General features: G+C 34.1%; 1 protein-coding gene across 2 annotated transcripts in view; it reads right to left on the reverse strand.

Moving 5' to 3' along the window:
* Positions 1–1,782: 1,782 nt before the first annotated feature.
* The window catches only part of LOC137651106 (toll-like receptor 2), a 92,495-nt gene continuing 74,392 nt past the window's right edge, over positions 1,783–19,885 (reverse strand). Inside the window, exons 20-28 of one of the 2 annotated variants that reach the window (XM_068384252.1) lie at positions 19,061–19,199; positions 17,787–17,859; positions 16,834–16,894; positions 16,632–16,726; positions 14,306–14,448; positions 12,257–12,358; positions 11,259–11,319; positions 5,384–5,469; positions 1,783–2,417 (exon numbers count right to left, since the gene is read on the reverse strand). In XM_068384252.1, coding sequence (XP_068240353.1) covers positions 2,350–2,417; positions 5,384–5,469; positions 11,259–11,319; positions 12,257–12,358; positions 14,306–14,448; positions 16,632–16,726; positions 16,834–16,894; positions 17,787–17,859; positions 19,061–19,199 — 828 coding nt within the window. In that variant the 3' untranslated portion in view covers positions 1,783–2,349. The remainder of the gene's footprint in view (positions 2,418–5,383; positions 5,470–11,258; positions 11,320–12,256; positions 12,359–14,305; positions 14,449–16,631; positions 16,727–16,833; positions 16,895–17,786; positions 17,860–19,060; positions 19,200–19,885) is intronic. The other variant, XM_068384244.1, reaches the window with a different exon arrangement.

Genomic DNA, 19,885 nt, shown 5'->3' on the forward strand with positions numbered 1-19,885 from the left:
ACCAGACAAGCAGCATTAAAGTAAAGTAAGTAAAGTTTTTAGGTCCTACACCTAGCACGGGGTAGTACACCCAAACGGAAATTGCTGAACGATAGCGTAACAACAATAATGTAAGAGCCTGAGGTATAGGTTGAGGTGTTCTAGAGTGTACGTGAGGGGTTTACCTTAGAATGATTGTTTAATTCAACATTATATACAATGAAAATGGAAAGGGAACCTTCCAATTTATTTTTTTTTTTTATATTAGAGGCTTACCTGATAATAAAATATACTTAATACCATTTGTAAAATACATAAAATTAGAATAGGAATATAATCAAAACCGTTGTTGACTAACCTATCTTGTATATTTATTCACAAAACCTACACCATCTTTGTAAGGCCACCTTATCATTATGTGAAAAGCTAAATGATGTATAAACTATACCTTAGGGTTAATTCAAAAGTAAAGTATAATGTAATGAAAATAACATACAACAAAATGAAGTTGGTTATCCCATTAATTAAAGGGTTAGTCAAAACGTACATTAAATAACAAATACTAAAAAATCAGACAAAAAGGTAAAATGAGATATAATGAGATTAACTTACCAAACCATATGAACTTAGTTGTCCTGTGATTGAAAGGGTTAGTCAAAATGTATACTAAATGACATAAAATCAAACAAAAAGGTAAAGTGAAATAAAATATGATATATATGTATATATATATATATATATATATATATATATATATATATATATATATATATATATGTGTGTGTGTGTGTGTGTATATATCAGATACATATATATGTATATATATACATTCATATATATATATATATATATATATATATATCATGTTTTATTTCACTTTATATATATATATATATATATATATATATATATATTTAAATACATATACATATAATATATATGTGTGTATAAGAGTGTATACCCATAACCATACTTGCACTTATATGTATACATACTTGCATACGTGTACATGCAAATATTTATCTAGTATGTATATATATATACATATATATATATATATATATATATATATATATATATATACATAACCCATTATATATATATATACATAACCCATTATATATATATAATATATATATATATATATATATATATATATATATATATATACATTATATATGTATGTATGTATGTATATATATACTCAGTATATATCATCAGCCATTACTAGTCCACTGCAAAACAAAGGTCTCAGACATGTCCTTCCACTTGCGTCTGTTTATGGTCTTTCTATGCCAGTCTTTACCCATAAAATTTCTTAGTTCGTCAATCCATCATCTGCTCCTCCTACCTGCTTCTTTTGCAGTCTCTAGGGGACCCATTCCTTGTTCTTAATGTCCATCTATTAACTGTCATTCTCCTTATATGTGCTGCCCATGTCGATATATATATATATATATATATATATATATATATATATATATATATATATATATATATATATATATATATATATACTATATATATACATATATAAGTATTTATATATATATATATATATACATATATATACATATATATATATATTTATATATATATATGTATATATATACATATATACTGTATATAAATATATATATATATATATATATATATATATATATATATATATATATGTGTGTGTGTGTGTGTGTGTAAACTAAAGTAGAAGATATCCTAACAACATGTAAGAAGTGGACATGGGCAGGCCAATATAATAAGAATGACAGAATAAAGATGGGTACTAAGAACAACAGAATGGGGCCCAAGAGATTGCAAAAGGAGCAAGGGAAGGAAGAGAAGACGATGGAAGGACGAACTTAAAAAATTGCGGATTTAGACTGGCATAGAAAGGCCATAAACAGACCGGAGTGGAAGAATTTGTCCGAGGCCTTTATCCTGCCGTGGACTAGTTATGGTTGATGATGATGATGATGATGATGTAAATGTGTATTATATGTACACATATATTAAAATAAGCCATATATTTTACTAAATTAATATCTGGATTATCTTTTATATATCAGGATCAGAGACCCAAGTGGGAATCAACTCAAAGATTACAGCTTCTGGCCGGCGGAGGAATCAAACCCTGTCCAGGAAACTGGTACGACAGTGACATACCATTTAGACATACCAACTAATTTATAACTATTACTTCTGATTCATTCATAATCTTGATGATCATGATTCTTGATGAGGAAGTGTTTTTATTTTCACAAGTATTTTGAAGAAAACCTGCACCCAGTAATAGAGACAATCTTCAGATATACACAATATGGAGTCTTTCAGTTTCGAATGTAACCTGTTGAGGATACACAGCATATGACATCAACATGTTGTCCGTTTCCAACCTCTGATAAAGCCGTCTTCATTTAATATATCAGTTATGTCCTCACCTGGAAATTAAAATAAGAGATTATAGAGACATTACATATGTAATTTGTACACAAGCAAATCGTTTGCCTAACATGTCTTACTTTTAGAGGTGCAGTGTAAATTATAACAGTAATATTTATAATAATAATTATTATGATATTTTTTTTATCTTAGGAAAAAAGGTACAAAATAAGGTTTATAAAAGATTTAAATAAAAAGATTGGCGAAATAACAATTTTGTAAAAAAAAAAGCAAGAAAAAATTTGGAGCGTTTGTAGGGTGATGGCCAGATCCCGTAGAAAACGGGAATATTTTGAACTGTGGCCGTCGTTCTAAAAACGATTTTGGCGGGAGAAGCTAACTTAAAAAACCAACCTAACCTAAGCTAAAAGCCGTATCCTTACCCAGGCCCCCGGGCCCCCCCCCCCCCTTACACAACAGTTTACTTACCTACGAGTACGAAGGGAAAAGCTAACTTAAAAAACCCACCTAACCTATGCTAAAAGCCGTGTCCTTACCCAGGGGGGCTGCGCCCCTCCGGGACCCCCCCTTACACAACATATTTAAGATCCGTAGACCATTTCCAAACGTTTTTATTCTATACAAGATAACAGTCGGAGTGATAATAAGCAAATTAGGACGCTTGGCCGTAGCGCTACAAACTACCCAAAAATTTTCAGTATAAGAATTATTCAAATTAAAACTATACCTATTATTCACAATTAAATTTCACGAGTTCTAGGTAGAGCGAAGAAATACATTGCTATTTATATTTTTTTACAGTTGATCGATTTGAACTACTCTCAATTATCCCATGAGCTCCAGAACGACCTCACATCAAGGGTGGAAAACAATTAAGAAACATTCCAGTACAAGCTCGTTACTGTCCAAGGAACTCATAAGATATTCACTATAAAATTTCTAGAGAATATGCAAACGGACAGAGTTTCTTAAAGAAAAAAAGTTAATTAATCATCTATCATAAAATCAGTATAAATTGTTATTAATTCATCAAGGGGTGAGGATGGAAGAGTCGTCAGCATAAGTGACGTTAATTGTGGCCATATCAGTGGTGGCATCCATCTCCTGCCTTGTTATTAATTCATCAAGGGGTGAGGATGGAAGAGTCGTCAGCATAAGTGATATTGATTGTGGCCATATCAGTGGTGACATCCATCTCCTGCCTTGTTATTAATTCATCAAGGGGTGAGGATGGAAGAGTCGTCAGCATAAGTGATATTAATTGTGGCCATATCAGTGGTGACATCCATCTCCTGCCATGTTATCAATTCATCAAGGGGTGAGGATGGAAGAGTCGTCGGCATAAGTGAAATTAATTGTTGCCATATCAGTGGTGACATCCATCTCCTGCCTTGTTATTAATTCATCAAGGGGTGAGGATGGAAGAGTCGTCAGCATAAGTGATATTAATTGTGGCCATATCAGTGGTGACATCCATCTCCTGCCATGTTATCAATTCATCAAGGGGTGAGGATGGAAGAGTCGTCGGCATAAGTGAAATTAATTGTTGCCATATCAGTGGTGACATCTATCTCCTGCCTTGTTCAGTATTGGGTCTGTGGACCCATTGGGGGAAATTACATCCATCTTAGTGACGGATGAGCCTCTACTTATCTTAGTTTATTGAGTATTGTTGTAGGGTGGTATTAAAGGGTACAACCTGAACACTGATGCCCTAAGAAGTGGCAATGGTTTGGGGTGAAGCTATATTGTTCCTCATGACAGTGAATGGCCTGATGAGTTCTTCAGAGGCCGAAGGAAATAAAAATTTTCACCAAAAGGGTACGGCAAAATGAAAATAACTGCATCCTCGCCCCTCTGTCTGGAGAGCGTATCTAAATAATTTGGGTTATAAGGTTTGCAGCCTTAAATACGGCATTATGCTTACATAACATAGCTAGAGAAGAAAAAGTACCCAGTGTTAGGGTTTTGAAATGCAGGCAAGAAATGTTTGGTAGCTAATTTATTCAAAAGGAGAGAGGTGGACGATTTGACACTTGGGAAGTAAGAATGACAACGACTGATTGTGCTAGGGGTAACTGAAAGGTCTAGGGATAAGAAAGGGTTAGCCCATGTAGTGTCAGGAAGACTGTAGGTAGGTGAAAGAGCACATGTCTTAGGCTTAGGATTGAATGGGTTACGGTAGTCTACTGGAAATGTTTTTGACTCACAAACGCAAGTTGGGATTTTGAGCAAGATACTGTCAGCAACCTCACTGTCCTTGTGAAAAAAAAAGGATAAGTAGCTTAGGAAATCTATAGATCTGCCTTTAATAAACTGGGAAAAAAATTAAGAGTGAAAAATAATCTTTTTAAAAAATCTGCCTCTCTGCCTGACTGGTTTTGGAAAATCTGAAAGAATGGCTGTGCTAGGAAATTTTAATTCAAAGGAAACTGAAAGGAAAAGAAAGGAATTTTCATAGTTTTATGGGTAGAGATAAAGAATATTTTGGGAGTGAATTTAGAAAAAAAGGTTTGATTTCTGGAAATATGTGGTTTCAAAAGGAAAACCTTATTTTACTACGATATAACTATCTAGTCTATCATTAGATCGATGTAAAACAATATATTAATCTAACATCCATAAGTTTCATACTCGATTTAGTTTCCTTTATTGATTTTTCTACCGTGTATCTATCTATAGTCAATTTTTTTAGCGAGGCAGATTTGCACCACTCGCAGTGGTGCCCTTTTAGCTCGGTAAAGTTTCCTGGTCGCTGATTGGTTGGGCAAGATAATTCTAATCAATCAGCGACTAGGAAACTTTTCCGAGCTAAAAGGGCACCGCTACGAGTCAGTGCAAATGCGCTTCGTTAAAAAAAAAATGACTAGTCTATCATTAGATCGATCTAAAACAATATATTAATCTAACATCCTTAAGTTTCATTCTCGATTTAGTTTCCTTTATTGATTTTTAATGAGGGAAAACGAGTAAAAGAGATCTGCAAACAATTTTAGATACTCACAAGATTCACCATCTATTGTATACTCCTGACGAGTACTGGTCTCCGAGAGGTTTAGAGCCGATGATGAATAAGGACCGCCTTTGAACCTGAAGAAGAGTTGTGAATAGAAATATTATGAAAATACTCACTTTCAATAATTTAAAACATTCATGATATTATGATAATGAGGAAAAAGGACGAACTTACTTAATCTATCTTACTTTTGTGAAAAAAATAATGAATACCATATGCTCGTATCAATTTGAAAAGATAAATTTCTCAAATTTTCTGAACAAAAAACCCCAGAAAACTCATCTGCAATAAACACCATGAGCAGAAACGTTGTCGTCAAATCATCCTTTGCATCATTTAGAAAAAGAATGAAAAAAAAAAAAACTATGACAAACCAGTGATTGTAAATAAAGACGCGATAAAAATGGTTTACATATAAAGAAGTGAAAGTTTTGTTCAAAATTCACTCGTAACTTCTTTATACTTCCAAATATTACCCGATTCAAAAGGGAAAATAAAGAACTGTGTCTCTCTCCAACAATGGGTTGGACTAGGTTCCGGAATTTTGGCTAGAGGGACTGGCATTGGAACCTTGGATAATGACAATTTTGCTGACATCCATCAGGATTTATATTCTTGTAAATCTTATTGCTTAGACCCATTTGTTCTTAAAAGAATATGAAAGTATAAAAGGATATTATTAGAAATTATCTGGGATCCTAAGAGCAAAGGTCCTTGAAGACAGTGGTCTACGAATCTTTCATGAGGTTTGCTTGGTCAGGAATTTTAGAATGGTTGGTAGAGATCAAACACAGATAAGAACAACAAAATATCAATGTAGGTCTTAAGTCAATTGATGACTTGTGTGGAAATTCATGTGCATCTAACTATGTTTTGTACCTGGATAATATGTTGAAAATTTTCTCATTTTTCCAGTATCTATTAGGATGAACTGAAGTACAACAAAGAACAGTTGACTGGATTCTGGATGCTCTATTTATATCTAATAGAAATTATGCTTGGCTCAATAGCGGAAGACCCAGAAGGTGATTGGCTGGCATGATGCTTTGATGCTGATAAAAACAACTGGGAGAGAGAAATCTCAGTGTACATCTTGCAGTTGGCATCTTTAGAGAGCAAGTAACCCGAGTTTCACAGATATTTTCTTGGCGAAGGTTTTTCAGTTCAGCTAGGTAATTCAAATCTGTCTGGCCGAACCCCAGTAGACCAGACCCTGGAAGAGACAGTTAACCAAGGCAGCCAGTCCAGTAGTCGAACGAAAATTTTCAGCTTGAAGCCAAATGCCTTAAGAAGACAGACTTGATTGATACACAGAAGCCAATATTTGGTCTACCAGACCTTCAAGAGCAAAATCAAAATATATCCCGAGTAATAATAAAATATATTGTGAGTAAAAGCGAAGTATTCCGTATACGAAAGGCAACCATTTAACCCTATACTTAAGAAAATGACAATAGAGCAGTGCATTGCATAATTTATGGAAATTAGATTTTGGACCAACGAATTTCCAATTCAAATATTGGTAGCATTGATAAATGATCAAATATTCTAAAAAGGATAGAAACTACATAAAGGAAGGATTGACAAATTACAAACAAAATTTCTTCGAAAATTCTATCAAATATAATTTTGGATAAAAATACATTTTGTAAGTAATAAATTACTGATAACATTACAGATCTAGCAATGAAAAAATCAAATACATTGTAAAGTGAATAAGTTTGATGAATTAGCAGCCACTAAGTGAAGATAAGTAGATTTTGGAATGAATAAGTTTAATGAATTAGCAACCACTGAGTGGAAATATGTCGATTCTAAAATGAATGAGTTTAATGAATTAGCAACCACTGAGTGAAGATAAGCAGATTTTAAAATGAATAAGTTTGATGAATTAGCATCCACTGAGTAAAGATAAGCAGATTTTAAAATGAATGAGTTTGATGAATTAGCAACCACTGAGTGAAGATCAGTAGAAGCTAAAATGAATAAGTTTGATGAATTAGCAACCACTGAGTGAAAATAAGTCGATTCTAAAATGAATGAGTTTAATGAATTAGCAACCACTGAGTGAAGATAAGCAGATTTTAAAATGAATAAGTTTGATGAATTAGCATCCACTGAGTAAAGATAAGCAGATTTCAAAATGAATAAGTTTGATGAATTAGCATCCACTGAGTAAAGATAAGCAGATTTTAAAATGAATAAGTTTGATGAATTAGCAACCACTGAGTGAAGATCAGTAGAAGCTAAAATGAATAAGTTTGATGAATTAGCAACCACTGAGTGGAAATAAGTCGATTCTAAAATGAATGAGTTTAATGAATTAGCAACCACTGAGTGAAGATAAGCAGATTTTAAAATGAATAAGTTTGATGAATTAGCATCCACTGAGTAAAGATAAGCAGATTTTAAAATGAATAAGTTTGATGAATTAGCAACCACTGAGTGAAGATCAGTAGAAGCTAAAATGAATAAGTTTGATGAATTAGCAACCACTGAGTGAAAATAAGTCGATTCTAAAATGAATGAGTTTAATGAATTAGCAACCACTGAGTGAAGATAAGCAGATTTTAAAATGAATAAGTTTGATGAATTAGCATCCACTGAGTAAAGATAAGCAGGTTTTTAAATGAATAAGTTTGATGAATTAGCAACCACTGAGTGAAGATCAGTAGAAGCTAAAATGAATAAGTTTGATGAATTAGCAACCACTGAGTGAAAATAAGTCGATTCTAAAATGAATGAGTTTAATGAATTAGCAACCACTGAGTGAAGATGAGCAGATTTTAAAATGAATAAGTTTGATGAATTAGCATTCACTGAGTGAAGATAAGCAGATTTTAAAATGAATAAGTTTGATGAATTAGCAACCACTGAGTGAAGATCAGTAGAAGCTAAAATGAATAAGTTTGATGAATTAGCAACCACTGAGTGGAAATAAGTCGATTCTAAAATGAATGAGTTTAATGAATTAGCAACCACTGAGTGAAGATAAGCAGATTTTTAAATGAATAATTTTAATGAATTACTAACCACTGAATGTAGATAAGAAGAAGCTAAAATGAATAAGTTTGATGAATTAGCAAGCGCTGGGTGAAGAAGAGTAGATTCTAAAATGTATAAGTTTGATGAATTAGCAACCACTGAGTGGAAATAAGTCGATTCTAAAATGAATGAGTTTAATGAATTAGCAACCACTGAGTGAAGATAAGCAGATTTTAAAATGAATAATTTTAATGAATTACTAACCACTGAATGTAGATAAGGAGAAGCTAAAATGAATAAGTTTGATGAATTAGCAAGCGCTGGGTGAAGAAGAGTAGATTCTAAAATGTATAAGTTTGATGAATTAGCAATCACTGAGTGAAGATAAGCAGATTTTAAAATGAATAAGTTTGATGAATTAGCATTCACTGAGTGAAGATAAGCAGATTTTAAAATGAATAAGTTTGATGAATTAGCAACCACTGAGTGGAAATAAGTCGATTCTAAAATGAATGAGTTTAATGAATTAGCAACCACTGAGTGAAGATAAGCAGATTTTAAAATGAATAAGTTTGATGAATTAGCATCCACTGAGTAAAGATAAGCAGATTTTAAAATGAATAAGTTTGATGAATTAGCATCCACTGAGTAAAGATAAGCAGATTTTAAAATGAATAAGTTTGATGAATTAGCAACCACTGAGTGAAGATCAGTAGAAGCTAAAATGAATAAGTTTGATGAATTAGCAACCACTGAGTGGAAATAAGTCGATTCTAAAATGAATGAGTTTAATGAATTAGCAACCACTGAGTGAAGATGAGCAGATTTTAAAATGAATAAGTTTGATGAATTAGCATCCACTGAGTGAAGATAAGCAGATTTTAAAATGAATAAGTTTGATGAATTAGCAACCACTGAGTGAAGATCAGTAGAAGCTAAAATGAATAAGTTTGATGAATTAGCAACCACTGAGTGGAAATAAGTCGATTCTAAAATGAATGAGTTTAATGAATTAGCAACCACTGAGTGAAGATAAGCAGATTTTTAAATGAATAATTTTAATGAATTACTAACCACTGAATGTAGATAAGAAGAAGCTAAAATGAATAAGTTTGATGAATTAGCAAGCGCTGGGTGAAGAAGAGTAGATTCTAAAATGTATAAGTTTGATGAATTAGCAACCACTGAGTGGAAATAAGTCGATTCTAAAATGAATGAGTTTAATGAATTAGCAACCACTGAGTGAAGATAAGCAGATTTTAAAATGAATAATTTTAATGAATTACTAACCACTGAATGTAGATAAGGAGAAGCTAAAATGAATAAGTTTGATGAATTAGCAAGCGCTGGGTGAAGAAGAGTAGATTCTAAAATGTATAAGTTTGATGAATTAGCAACCACTGAGTGAAGATAAGCAGATTTTAAAATGAATAAGTTTGATGAATTAGCATCCACTGAGTGAAGATAAGCAGATTTTAAAATGAATAAGTTTGATGAATTAGCATCCACTGAGTGAAGATAAGCAGATTTTAAAATGAATAAGTTTGATGAATTAGCATTCACTGAGTGAAGATAAGCAGATTTTAAAATGAATAAGTTTGATGAATTAGCAACCACTGAGGGAAGATCAGTAGAAGCTAAAATGAATAAGTTTGATGAATTAGCAACCACTGAGTGGAAATAAGTCGATTCTAAAATGAATGAGTTTAATGAATTAGCAACCACTGAGTGAAGTTAAGTAGATTTTAAAATGAATAATTTTAATGAATTACTAACCACTGAATGTAGATAAGTAGAAGCTAAAATGAATAAGTTTGATGAATTAACAAGCGCTGGGTGAAGAAGAGTAGATTCTAAAATGTATAAGTTTGATGAATTAACAACCACTGTGTGAGGATATAAAAGAATTGAGAGCAATGACCGAAAAAAAAGTGAGAGAGAGAGAGAGAGAGAGAGAGAGAGAGAGAGAGAGAGAGAGAGAGAGAGAGAGAGGGGGGGGGGACCTCTAATGTGTATCATTATGATTATGATTAGCGATACCATCAAATTAAACGAATAAGAAACACATGTCAATTGTTACAACCATGAATATTACCATAATTAGAAAAAAAGTGAAAAAAAAACAACTATAACTAGAGGGGCACTTGGTAGAGAGCAGACCCTACCGAGGCAACTTATTTCTCGACCTTTTTCTCAACCTTGACCTTGACCATTGACCTTAACATGTATTAAATGGCGTGGATTTTCTTACACTGAAATAGGAGCCAAGTTTAAAATATCTGTGACAACGATGTGCAAACTTATAGCTGGTTACGGGAATTGGACATTTTGCTTGATCGGGACCTTGACCTTTGACCTTGACCTTGCAAAATTCATTAATTTCCAGCTATTTACATAACAGTTAATCCCTGCAAGTTTCGTTACTCTACGATTAAAATTGCAGCCAGGAAGCTGTTCACAAACAAACTCGCTAACAGGGGTGAAAAAAATAACTTCCTTTCAACTTAGTTGGTGGAGGCAATTATGTTATAAAAACAAAAGCATTAGTAAGAGAAGTAGCAAATTAGAATAAAGTTATGGTCTTAAAGGAAAAATATTAGTAATATGTCTCCGAAGAGAGATGAAGAACATGCTGCTATTATACCCAAAACAGAATATTTATGTCAATATTTAGCACAAAAAAAGAAAAGAAAAAAAAAGAGGTAATATTTAACAAGGCATTTGAAGATATCACGATCAAAGGCCAGTTTTCAGTTAATTAAAACTACTCTCTAAAATGCTCTTCTTTTCCATTAATAATTTTCTTAATGAAATTTGTATCAATATGTATTCAACACTCATGTTTGGTTAAACAGTCAATCTAAAAGGGTTAACTTACCTCTGAATTAAAGCAGATTGTTCTTTCTGGCAGGAAGGACAAGTAGCCTTATTATCACACACTAAAAAGATGAACATCAAAATGTAATTAATATACATTAAACATTCTAAAGAGCGAGATATAATTCAAATCAGCATCGTACAATCTTTTGTTTACATGAATAACATTCTCTTAGAATTGATTTAGTGGAGTTTTAACGTTGGTTAAGGATGATGCTGTAGTAATTGAGCTAAATTGTTGCAGAGGGAACTTATCATAAGAAATTTCAGATTATATTCACTGTTGTTCAATGAGTTTGTAATACGAAACCTCTGGTCACATTAATTGTTGTAGGGGAAGCTTATAATATGAAATCTCAGTACATATTAATTGCCGGAGAGTGAGCTTCTAATGGAAATCCTCTGGTCATATTAATTGCTGGAGAGTGAGCTTCTAATGGAAATCCTCTGGTCATATTAATTGTTGCAGAGTGAGCTTATAATACGAAACCTCTGGTCACATTAATTGTTGCAGAGTGAGCTTGTAATACGAAACCTCTGGTCACATTAATTGTTGCAGAATAAGCTTGTAATATGAAATCTCAGGTCATATTAATTGCTGTAAAGTGAGCTTGTAAAAAGAAATCTCCAGTCATATTAATTGCTGTAAAGTGAGCTTGTAATGGGAAACCTCTGGTCATATTAATTGTTTGTAGAGAGAGATTGTAATAAGAAATCTCCAGTCATACTAATAGTGTAATAAAAAAAAATTCAGGTCATATTCATCGTTGTAGAGTGAGATTTTAATACGAAATCTCTGGTCATATTATTGTAAAGTGAGCTTGTAATAAGAAAATCTCAGGGCATAATAAATGTAGCTTGTGATAGAAATTTGAATTGTTGTAGAATGACCTTGTAATAAGAAATTACAGGTCAGATTATCGGATTATATTAAGTTTTAAGCCTTTTCAATGCTGTCACAGGAGTTTCAATGCAGGAAGACCTGTTCATAAGACCTACCGTGCGATGAGAAAGCAGTTCCAATATCAACTCTAATGGAAACTTTGCCCTGTTCGCGAGAAGTATGAAAGAGCTCTCCCAGTCGCCGTGCCGAGGTCAGTCCTGGAATGAATGAATGAATGAATGAATGAATGAATGAATGATTTGAAGTTCTCTGGCATCCTGACATCGAAGGTCATTGACGCCGATATCGTTTATTATAATTAAAGATTAAACGAATATTCAACATGAGAAATACAATCCACTTATATTATTAAGGTAAAATAACAACGAATCACTCTCCTTGTATCAAAATATTTCTATTTTGAGAGAGAGAGAGAGAGAGAGAGAGAGAGAGAGAGAGAGAGAGAGAGAGAAGGGTTTAGTGTGAGTTAAGGCTTTTAATATTTGAGAGAAATTTATATATGAGTATATATTTATCTGCCATTAAGAGAGAGAGAGAGAGAGAGAGAGAGAGAGAGAGAGAGAGAGAAGCGTTTAGTGTGAGTTCAGGCTCTTAATATTTGAGAGAAATTTGTATATGGTCATATATTTATCTGCCATTAAAAGAGAGAGAGAGAGAGAGAGAGAGAGAGAGAGAGAGAGAGAGAAGCTTTTAGTGTGAATCAAGGCTTTTAATATTTGAGAGAAATTTGTATATGGTCATATGTTTATCTGCCCTTGAGAGAGAGAGAGAGAGAGAGAGAGAGAGAGAGAGAGAAGCTTTTAGTGTGAATCAAGGCTTTTAATATTGGAGAGAAATTTGTATATGGTCATATATTTATCTGCCCGAGAGAGAGAGAGAGAGAGAGAGAGAGAGAGAGAGAGAGATATGTTTAGTGTAAGTTCAGGCTTTTAATATTTGAGAGAAAATTATATATGGGCTTATATTCATCTTCCGTTGAGAGAGAGAGAGAGAGAGAGAGAGAGAGAGAGAGAGAGACTAGTTTAGTGTGAGTTCAGGCTTTTAATATTTGAGAGAAAGTTATAAATGCAAGTAGGTTCATATGTATTGTCTACTGAGAGAGAGAGAGAGAGAGAGAGAGAGAGAGAGAGAGAGAGAATTAGTTTAGTGTAAGTTCAGGCTTTTAATATTTGAGAGACATTCATAAATGCAAGTAGGTTTATATATATTGTCTATTGAGAGAGAGAGAGAGAGAGAGAGAGAGAGAGAGAGAGAGAGAGACTAGTTTAGTGTGAGTTCAGGCTTTTAGTATTTGAGATGAATTTATAAATGCAATTAGGTACATATATATTGTCTACTGAGAGAGAGAGAGAGAGAGAGAGAGAGAGAGAGAGAGAGAGATTAGTTTAGTGTGAGTTCAGGCTTTTAGTATTTGAGAGAAATTTATAAATGCAATTAGGTAAATATATATTGTCTACTGAGTGAGAGAGAGAGAGAGAGAGAGAGAGAGAGAGAGAGAGAATTAATTTAGTTCGAGTTCAGGCTTTTAGTATTTGAGAGAAATTTATAAATGCAAGTAGGCTTATATATATTGTTTACTGAGAGAGAGAGAGAGAGAGAGAGAGAGAGAGAGAGAGAGAGAGAGAATTAATGTAGTGTGAGTTCAGCCTTTTAATATTTGACAGATATTGATAAATGCAAGTAGGTTTATATATATTTTCTACTGAGGAGAGAGAGAGAGAGAGAGAGAGAGAGAGAGAGAGAGAGAGAGCGAATTAGTTTAGTGTTAGTTCAGGTTTTCAATATTTTAGAGAAACTTATAATTTCAAGTAGGTTTATATATATTGTCTGCTGAGAGAGAGAGGGAGAGAGAGAGAGAGAGAGAGAGAGGAGAGAGAGAGAGAATTACTTTAGTGTGAGTTCAGCCTTTTAATATTTGACAGATATTTATAAATGCAAGTAGGTTTATATATATTTTCTACTAAAAGAGAGAGAGAGAGAGAGAGAGAGAGAGAGAGAGAGAGAGAGAATTAGTTTAGTGTGAGTTCAGGCCTTGAATATTTGAGATAAATTTATAAATGCAAGTAGGTTTATATGTATTGTCTAGAGAGAGAGAGAGAGAGAGAGAGAGAGAGAGAGAGAGAGAGAGAGAGATAAGTTCTTACTCTCCTTCCGCCGTATTTCTTCGTATCTCTCCAAGAGTTCATTGATGTCATTCAAGGACTCTTGCAAATTATCAGGTTGAAGGTCACTATTCTCAGGTAGTTCTTGAGGAGGTAAAAATCGACAGATCTGTTCGATATAATCCCTGTAATGAAAGAAAAAGCTTAGCTGAAAGTAATATGAATTAAGTATATTCTTTATCCATACAAAAGATTATTGCAGCTGTTTTGAAATATTTGGAATTTTTACAGTATTATTATTATTATTATTATTATCATTATTATTATTATTATTAGTGTTATTTTATATTATTATTATTAGTAGTAGTAGTAGTAGTAGTAGTATCATTATCATGTTTATTATTTTTGTTGTTGTTGTTGTTGTTTCTGTTGTTGTTTTTGTCGTAATCATTATTATTATTATTATTATTATTATTATTATTAGTAGTAGTAGTAGTAGTAGTAGTAGTAGTAGTAGTAGTAGTATTGATATGCGAGAAATATTTAGCAAAAGCTAAGGAGGTGTATGTTGCGTTTATGGATATGGAGAAAGCGTATGATAGAGTTGATAGGGAAGCAATGTGGAATGTAATGAGGTTATATGGAGTAGTGGAAGGTTGTTGCAAGCAGTGAAAAGTTTCTACAAAGGTAGTTAAGCATGTATTCTGATAGGAAATGAAGTGAGCGATTGGTTTCCGGTGAGAGTGGGGCTGAGACAGGGATGTGTGATGTCGCCGTGGTTGTTTAACATGTATGTTGATGGAGTGGTGAGAGAGGTGAATGCTCAAGTTCTTGGACGAGGATTGAAACTGGTGGACGAGAATGACAATGAATGGGAGGTACATCAGTTGTTGTTTGCGGATGATACTGTACTGGTTGCAGACGTGGAAGAGAAGCTTGGCCGATTAGTGACAGAATTTGGAAGGGTGTGTGAGAGAAGGAAATTGAGAGCTGTTGTGGGTAAGAGTAAGGTTATGAGATGTACGAGAAGGGAAGGTGGTGCGAGGTTGAATGTCATGTTGAATGGAGAGTTACTTGAGGAAGTGGATCAGTTCAAGTTCTTGGGGTTTGTTGTTGCAGCAAATGGTGGAGTGGAAGCAGATGTACATCAGAGAGTGAATGAAGGATGCGATGTGTTGGGGGCAGTTAAGGCAGTAGTAATAAATAGAGGGTTGGGCATGAATGTAAAGAGAGTTCTATATGAGAAAGTGATTGTACCAACTGTGATGTATGGATCGGAGTTGTGGGGAATGAAAGTGACAGAGAGACAGAAATTGAATGTGTTTGAGATGAATTGTCTAAGGAGTATGGCTGGTGTATCTCGAGTAGATAGGGTTAGGAACGAAGTAGTGAGGGTGAGAACGGGCGTAAGAAATGAGTTAGCAGCTAGAGTGGATATGAATGTGTTGAGGTGGTTTGGCCATGTTAAGAAAATGGAAAGTGGCTGTCTGCTAAAGAAGGTGATGAATGCAAGAGTTGATGGGAGAAGTACAAGAGGAAGGCCAAGGTTTGGGTGGATGGATGGAGTGAAGAATGCTCTGGGTGATAGGATGATAGATGTGATTGCGGCAAGAGACCGTGCTAGATATAGGAATGAATGGCGAGCGATTGTGACGCAGTTCCGGTAGGCCCTGCTGCTTCCTTAGATGCCTTGGATGACCGCGGGGGTAGTAGCAGTAAGGGATTCAGCTTCATCTGTGGCACCCTGACAGTACCAGCCGAACTCGGTTGAGTCCCTTGTCAGGCTGGGAGGAACGTAGAGAGGAGAGGTCCCTTTTTTTTGTTTCATTTGTTTGATGTCGGCTACCCCCCGAAATTGGGGGAAGTGCCTTGGTATATGTATGTATGTATGTATGTATGTGTGTATTATTATTATTATTATTATTAATATTATTATAAAGATTATCATTTTTATTATTATTATTATTATTATTATTATTATTATATGACATGCACACATATCTATGTCTATGTTTACATGTTTAAATAAGCAAATGTATCTATAACTTATATATATGGTACAAAGTCTATGGCACTACCCAAGACTAGAGAATAATGGTTTGATTTGGAGTTTACGTCTCCTAGAAGAGCTGCATACCATAGCTAGAGAGTCTACTCTACCCTTAACAAGAGGAAAGTGACCAATGAAAAATTATAGTACAGTAACCCCTTGGTTGAAGAAGAAATATTTGGTAATCTTAGTTTCTTGGGGGAAGTGTGTGTGTGTGTAAAATTATATAAAATTGTATAATTTTCTGCGGGTTTGTAAGTCTACGTTCATAATCCCTATATTTGTAATTGTATTGTCACCAGTTAATCATAAACTTACGGATCTGTCAGCTTTATATGTGTTCGAAGACAAATGATATCATAAAGATCCCGGTTGAGTGTTTTTGGCAGCGTCTCATCTACCAAGGCCAAAACCTAAGAAAAAAATAATAAAGGGATGATTCAAGTCTGCAAATTAATTCAGACCATAATCATTTCCTTATTTCCATTTTAGGGTAAGATAAGATAAATCAGTGACTGACCTTGAAATCTGGGTTAACAAATTCTTCGTGGCAGCCTCTTCGAATTTCGTGCAGGCCCCACCTATTGGAAGGAAGGGATAAAATGACTCAGAAGAACTTAATGACCTCGGACCCATTCGTGCAACTTTTCTTTTAACCTAAGATGGAAGTCTTGTAAGATTGGATAATTCTCTCTTTATTTATCTATATATCTGTGTGCCTTTATATGATAAACTTTGAAATAACAAGAGGAAGAAAATGTTTATAGAATAGTGTGCCCGAGTGTACCCTCAAGCAATAGAACTCTACCCTAAGACAGTGGAAGACCATGGTACAGAGGCTATTATTATTATTATTATTATTAAATGCTAAGCTACAACCCTAGTTGGAAAAGCAGGATGCTATAAGCCCAGGGCTCCAACAGGGAAAATAGCTCAGTGAGGAAAGGAAACATGGAAAAATAAAATATTTTAAAAACAGCAAAAACATTGAAATAAATATTTCCTATATAAACCATAAGATCAGAGAACAGTGGTTTGATTTTGGTATGTTCTTCCCCTAGAAAAGCTGCTTACCATAGCTACAGAGGCTTTTCTACCCTTACCACAAGGAAAGTAGCCACTAAAAAACCACAGTGCAGTAGTCAGGTGTATGAGAATAGAGGAGAATCTATAAAGAATAATCCAGAAAACTCAGTGTAAGGAAAAATTGGTTGAATCCACTACTGGCATTTTTTTCGACTTAGGCTTGGGTTCAAATCATTACCCCTTGCTCAACCTGAAACATTAATCACAAAATAGTCTCCAGTAGATATATATATTCAAGATTTTAATTCGATATAAAGTCCCATTAGTGGTCGATATTTACATGGATGGATAAATATAACTAAATATACCATTCATTTTGTAAACGAATTAAAATATACAGATGAATGTTCATCTATAATTAGTCAAGTATTATTATCAAATACATACCTGCTGCTAACCAGGTTCTGGGTTCCAAAAATCACCATTCGCGAGGAATTCTGAACAGCTCTTTCGACGTTGTCTGTGTGTTGACAGTGTATAATTTTGTCACATAAGTCATGCAATATTTTTAGGGAACTGAAAGCCTTGATATGATAAGAAAATATTAAAGAAAAATATTACTTCCCAACCATCTACTACTGAGAGATTGAGCAAGAGAGGTATTACTTTTATAGAAAACTGGTTTTCAAATCAATTGAAAAGTGCAAATTGTCAAATACCCCTCCTTAGATATTTGAATTTTAACTCCAAATTATTTATTCCCAAAATTCTTCTGATTTCAGTTTTACCAAAAAAGTTTCAACGTTGATATCTTAGAATTTTATCTTCTCTGGAATGGTACACAGAAAGAATAAGATATTTAACAAAAGGTATATCAGGAGTAAATAATCATTAGCAATAAATATGTCATAAAATATATCTTTAGAGTACGGTAAAGTTATTTTAGTTAAGGGGATTAAATAACTTGAAAAAGTGTTATTAAGAAAAGATTACTTTGTCAATGTTATGAAGACGAGTGCAACTTCATCCATTTGTTCAATGTATAAGAAAAGATTACTCTGTCAATGTTATGAAGACGAGTGCAACTTCATCCATTTCCTATATATATAACAATTTAAGATGACAATTTCTGCCAACGATAATCATATCTGGCACTTCAGGGAATACAAGCAGGATGGATGAATTGGAAAAAAGTGCGTGGAGTACTATGTGACAGGAAAATAGGGGTTAAGTTGAAAGGTAAAGTACACAGGACAGTTGTGAGACCGGCAATGATGTATGGAGCGGAGACCTGGGCAATGAAGAAGACAGAAGAGAAGAAACTGGATGTTGCAGAGATGAGAATATTAAGATGGATGTGTGGGGTGACAAGAAGATATAATATACGGAATGAGGTAATTAGGGGTACCACAGGAGTTAGAGAATTATCAGATAAGATCCAAGAAAGTAGACTGAGGTGGAATGGTCATGTCATGAGAAGAGATGAACAGTATATTGGGAGGAGAGTGATGGAAATGGAGGTACAGGGAATGAGAAGGAGAGGGAGACCAAAGCGAAGGTGGATGGACTGTATCAAGGATGACCTTCGATCAAAGGGATTAACCGGTGATGAATTGTGGGACAGAGGTAGATGGAGAACGTTGGCCAAAAACATCGACCCCACATAGAAGTGGGAAAAGATGCAGACAGAAGAAGAAGAAGAAGACTTCAGGGAAACTCACGCATAATCCAATCTCCCGGTACGAAAGCATTTTCATGCCAAGCAATCGAGTATCCACGTTGAGAAAGGGGAACGATTATCATCTCTCGGACTCGAGTGAAGTCTTCAGACGAGCATACGACGAAACAGTCGTACTTCCTCTGCAAAGTTTAGTAGATTGCAAATGGTTTACACTAACCACGAAAAGGAAGAACATATCATTGTTATATATCCAATGAACCTTTAAATATTTCCAGGCACTATCTCATCTTTCATGTATTAATAGATTTTACATATAGTACGTATATATACAGTACACACACACACACACACATATATACATATATATATATGTGTATGTGTGTGTGTGTGTATTTATTAGTTTTACCTAGCTGTATATTTATTTTTTGAAATCAGATGTGGTATCCAAGGACTTTCCTTTTAAAGGCTAAAACAGGGAGCCTTTAACAGGAAATTCCTTGGAGACCACACAGCACTCTAATCCCCAAAATAGTAAGACTTTCATGTTAAAGTCTCCCCGTTCTAGTCTTTCACTGGAAAGTCCTTTGAGACCACACAGCTCTATGACGGCAAAAAAAGTAAGATTTTCCTGTTGAAGTCTTCTGTTCTACCCTTCAACAGGAAAGTCCTTGGAGACCACACAGACCTCTAACCTCAAAAAGTGTAAGACTTTCCTATTAAAGGCTCATTGTTCCAGTCTTTAACAGGAGAGCCCTTAGAGACCACACAGCACTCTAACCCCAAAAATAGTAAGATTTTCCTATTAAAGGCTCATTGTTCCAGTCTTTAACAGGAGAGTCCTTGGAAACCACACAGCACTCTAATC

This window comes from Palaemon carinicauda, chromosome 1, assembly GCF_036898095.1.
Source record: "Palaemon carinicauda isolate YSFRI2023 chromosome 1, ASM3689809v2, whole genome shotgun sequence".
Classification (NCBI taxonomy): Eukaryota; Metazoa; Arthropoda; class Malacostraca; order Decapoda; family Palaemonidae; genus Palaemon; species Palaemon carinicauda.